The sequence below is a fragment of the Primulina tabacum genome, chromosome 10, assembly GCF_025594145.1.
Source record: "Primulina tabacum isolate GXHZ01 chromosome 10, ASM2559414v2, whole genome shotgun sequence".
In the NCBI taxonomy this organism is placed as follows: Eukaryota; Viridiplantae; Streptophyta; class Magnoliopsida; order Lamiales; family Gesneriaceae; genus Primulina; species Primulina tabacum.
The window spans coordinates 32284585-32288639 of NC_134559.1; the positions used below are offsets into that span (position 1 = coordinate 32284585).

Genomic DNA, 4055 nt, shown 5'->3' on the forward strand with positions numbered 1-4055 from the left:
CAAACACCTAAAAGGGAGAAATTGTTGGAAACTAAGTTTTGGTTGTTTGACAAACTAAATGATTAATGTTTGTAACTGATTCGAGAGTTACTGAACATATAATCTAACTGATAGTTGCCTGAAACTGAAGAATAACGCGCAGATTTTTTAAGGCAACTGAAACCAGCTGAACTGAACTTTCGAAGACAACTGAATGATCAGTTGGAAACTGATCAGTCGCTATATTGCCTATCAGCTGATCCTTCAGCTGTACACATCAAGAAAAGAACATTCAACCGACAATAGTACAAAAGTTGACTGCAACAGTTAGTGGAAACGCCGCAATTCAGCTGTAGTGTACGAATGTAAGTAGAATGTTGACATGGCAAACCAACGGATAAAAAGATTCAAATATTAAATGTTAATGTTGAAGAAAAGCATATGTATAGTAGAGAAGAGCAGCTGAGAATAGGCAGAAGACATCAAAATTCTGAAAATCTAAACTCGTCTATTCTCTGAAAAATACGCTGTTACTCTGCTGAAATAAAAGCTCACAGCTTATCTCATATATTCGTAGCAATCAAGGCTACACTTTCGAGCTTTCAAGCACATTGTTATCATTGTAAAACTCGATCTTGTAAGAGATCAGTTATGCTAAATTCAATTTTATAATGTGAAGCATTTTGTAAACTAAGATTTTAAGTTTTGGCAGTGTTAAGTCCAAACTGAAGTGGATCTGTACAAATCTTTGTATCAATCAACGTCTTTTAGTGAATATCCTATCCTTGTGATAGAAGGGGTAACGTGGGAGTGTTGAAATCTCCGAAGATCCGTAAAGTCTCGTGTTCCCAGTTTTTATTCTATCTATTAGTCAATTTTATTCCGTACTTAATTGTTAACTGATTGATATTGACTGACAAGATTTTGAGTATCAGTTTATTACTAAATTGAAATCAACTTTCGAAAAACATATATAAGTAGCGAGTGTTTATTCAACCCCCACCTTCTAAACACTCTTTTAACCTAGTATTTGATCCTATGAACCTCACGTTTTCCTTGATTTTGTTGCAAGGGGTATGCCTTAAGGGGCTGCACATGTCGAGAACAATGGTGACTAGGTGCTGGAGTTTCGGGTTTGTCAAGCTTCAAGGGAAATCGATCGAGTCTAGGGCTTGTTTGGGCGTTTGTGGACTAGATCGGGTTGTGGGGTGAGGACCAGCTATAGGGGATCCTAACCAAGCCACGGTGCATCCCATGAGGGGTTGTGACGTGGCCAAGGAGGGCTCAACAGCAGCTGGACGTGTTCTAAGAGGTGGTCTGTGTGCTTGTTTCGTGTTCTAAGGGCTCAACAGCAGATCGGCCATTTTCGTTTGCAGATCGCACGGGCTGATGCATGGGCAGTGTGCGCACCTAGGGTTGGTTCAGTAGGGTGTTTTTAGTCTGAACTTGGTCCTAGGTAGCCATGGTGCGAAGCTGGTGCGGGTTGGTTAGAGCTAGCATCGAATAAAGTCGAGTTGGGCACTAGGGTTCGAGCATGGCAACTCGCAGAAATTTTTTTCACCAACATTTGGGGTATGGTCGAGAGGTTTAGGAGTCTGATCTTGAGGTTTTTAGGGCTGTTAATGGGCATATAAGTTATGGTATAAAGTTTGGAAAATTTTGTTTAAGTTTCGAGTCGTTTCGGGTTGAAACTGGGACCCTGGTCCAAGTTTTAGTTTTAAAATGAATCGATTTTGTTTTGAAACAGGTTCTAGTTTATGTCTAAGAACTCATTTTAGTTAGATTTTAGGATGTCCTTCGGTTTGACGAACGCGCCAGCGATCTTCATGGATCTCATGAATCGCATGTTTCAGCCTTATTTAGACCAGTTCGTCATAATTTTAATTGACTATATCCTGATCTATTTGAAGAGCAGATAGGAGCACAGTCAGCATCTGAGGATCGTACTGCGACTCTACAGGACAGACGACTGTATGCCAAGTTCAGTAAGTGCGAGTTCTGGCTTGATATAGTAGCATTCTTAGGCCACATTGTATCTTGGGATAGTATTGAGGTCGACCCCAGTAAGGTCGAGGCAGTCAGAGATTGGCCAGTGCCTAAGAGCGTGACACAGATCCGAAGCTTCTTGGGATTGGCTGGATACTACATGAAATTCATTCAGAGCTTCTCTTCCTTTGCGGTGCCTTTGACAGCCTTGACGAAGAAGATTGCCAAGTTTATTTGGGGATCTAAGTGCCGGGAGAGCTTTGTAAGATTGAAGCAAGCATTGACCACTGCACCAGTTCTAACTATGCTATCAGGGCAGGGAGAGTTCGTGGTTTACACAGATGCTTCGAATCTCTGTTTGGGCGCGGTTCTAATGCTGTATAACAGAGTTACAGCCTACGTGTCTAGACAGCTGAATATCCATGAGAAGAATTATCCGACTCATGACCTCGAGCTAGTAGCAGTGGTATTTTCCCTGAAGATTTGGTGACACTATCTGTATGGGGAGAAGTGCAGGATTTTCACTGATCAAAAGAGCCTGAAGTAATTTTTCACACAGAAAGAGCTGAAGATGAGATAGATGAGATGACTAGAGCTAGTGAAGGACTATGCATGTGAAATTAGCTACCATAAGGCTAATGTGGTTTCAGACGCTTTGAGTAGGAAGCATGCAGTGATTGCTCATTTGTCGGTACAGAGACCGCTACAGGCGTAGATTTAGAGATTTGAGCTTGCAGTTTATGCCAGGGGCGATGCCCCAAATCTTGCTACTCTGACAGTACAGCCGACATTGAGGGATAGAATTCGGGCAAGGCAGACTTTTGATGAGCAGTTGCAGAAATGGAGACAGTAGGACAAGGCTAAGGGCCAGTGACTGTATACAGTTGTGGACGACATAGTCAGATATAGGGACTGTCTATGGGTTTCCAACAGTGATTTCCTTAGAGCAGATATTTTGAGCGAGGTCCAAAGAACCCCGTAATCTATCCATCCAAGGAGTATAATGATGTATAAAGACCTTTAGACTCTTTATTGGTGGCCGGGCATGAAGAGGTATATTCTATGTTTCATCTTCCAATGTTTGACATGTCAGCAGGTCAAGGCCGAGCATCAGATACCTACAGGGAAGATGAGACCACTCCCTATTCCCGAGTGAAAATGGGAGAACATCAACATGAACTTTGTGACAGGGCTTCCGAGGGCTACCGGAGGATATAATGTCATCTGGGTGATAGTTGATCGGCTCACTAAATCAGCTCATTTTCTACCAATCAAGAAGAATTTCACCATGACTCAGTATGCAGAGCTGTATATCAGAGAGATAGTCAGGCTGCATGGGATTTCAGTGTCCATCGTGTCAGACAGGGATCCGAGGTTTACATCTGCGTTCTGGAAGAGTCTACACCAGGCATTGGGTACTAAGCTGCTATTCAGTACTACCTTCCCTCCTCAGATAGAAGGACAATCAGATAGGGTGATTCAGATTCTGGAGGACCTACTCCGAGCTTGGATGATCGACTTCTAGGGCAGCTATGAGCCGAAGTTACCTCTCGTGGAGTTCACATACAACAACAATTATCAGGAATCGATTGGTATCGCTCCATACGAGGCACTATACGGGAGGAAGTGTAGGTCTCCAGTGTATTGGGATGAGGTAGGAGAGAGAGCAGAGTTGGGTTCGGATATTGTTAGGCAAATCGCAAAGTTAGCGGGCAGGATTAGAGACAAGATGAGGACTGCTCAGAGCCGCCAGAAAAGTTATGCAGATAAGAGATACAGAGATCTGAGTTTGCAGTAGGGGATCACGTTTTCGTGAAAGTCTTGCGATGAAGGGTGTGATGAGATTTGGGAAGAAGGACAAGCTTAGCACTAGATCCATTGGACCATTCGAGATTCTAAAGAGAGTGGGGACACTTGCTGTAACGTGTACTAATTTAAAATGCTGTTAAATTTTTTTTTTGTAAAGCTCACATTTTCGAAAAAAACACTTAAATATTTTGCATGCATGCAATTCTGCTAAAAATATGCCGTCTCAAAATAATTGTAAACCATCGACAAATAAAATACTGTAGTTTAAAATTCCAACTCGG

At 42.3% G+C, this 4055-nt stretch overlaps 1 protein-coding gene across 1 annotated transcript; it reads left to right on the forward strand.

Annotated features, from left to right (window-relative positions):
- Positions 1-1086: 1086 nt before the first annotated feature.
- Positions 1087-2455, forward strand: LOC142505037 (putative mitochondrial protein AtMg00860). Its single transcript, XM_075617862.1, has 2 exons — positions 1087-1179; positions 1895-2455. Exons 1-2 carry the CDS (start codon positions 1087-1089, stop codon positions 2453-2455), a joined length of 654 nt encoding a protein of 217 aa, XP_075473977.1.
- The last annotated feature ends 1600 nt before the right edge of the window (positions 2456-4055 follow it).

Bases quoted from the DNA above. Each gene is read 5' to 3' on its own strand.
- LOC142505037 (XM_075617862.1), top strand. From the start codon at position 1,087: ATGGTGACTAGGTGCTGGAGTTTCGGGTTTGTCAAGCTTCAAGGGAAA. The intron at 1,180-1,894 runs GTTGTGGGGTGA...TTTGAAGAGCAG, and splicing joins GCGTTTGTGGACTAGATCGG to ATAGGAGCACAGTCAGCATC.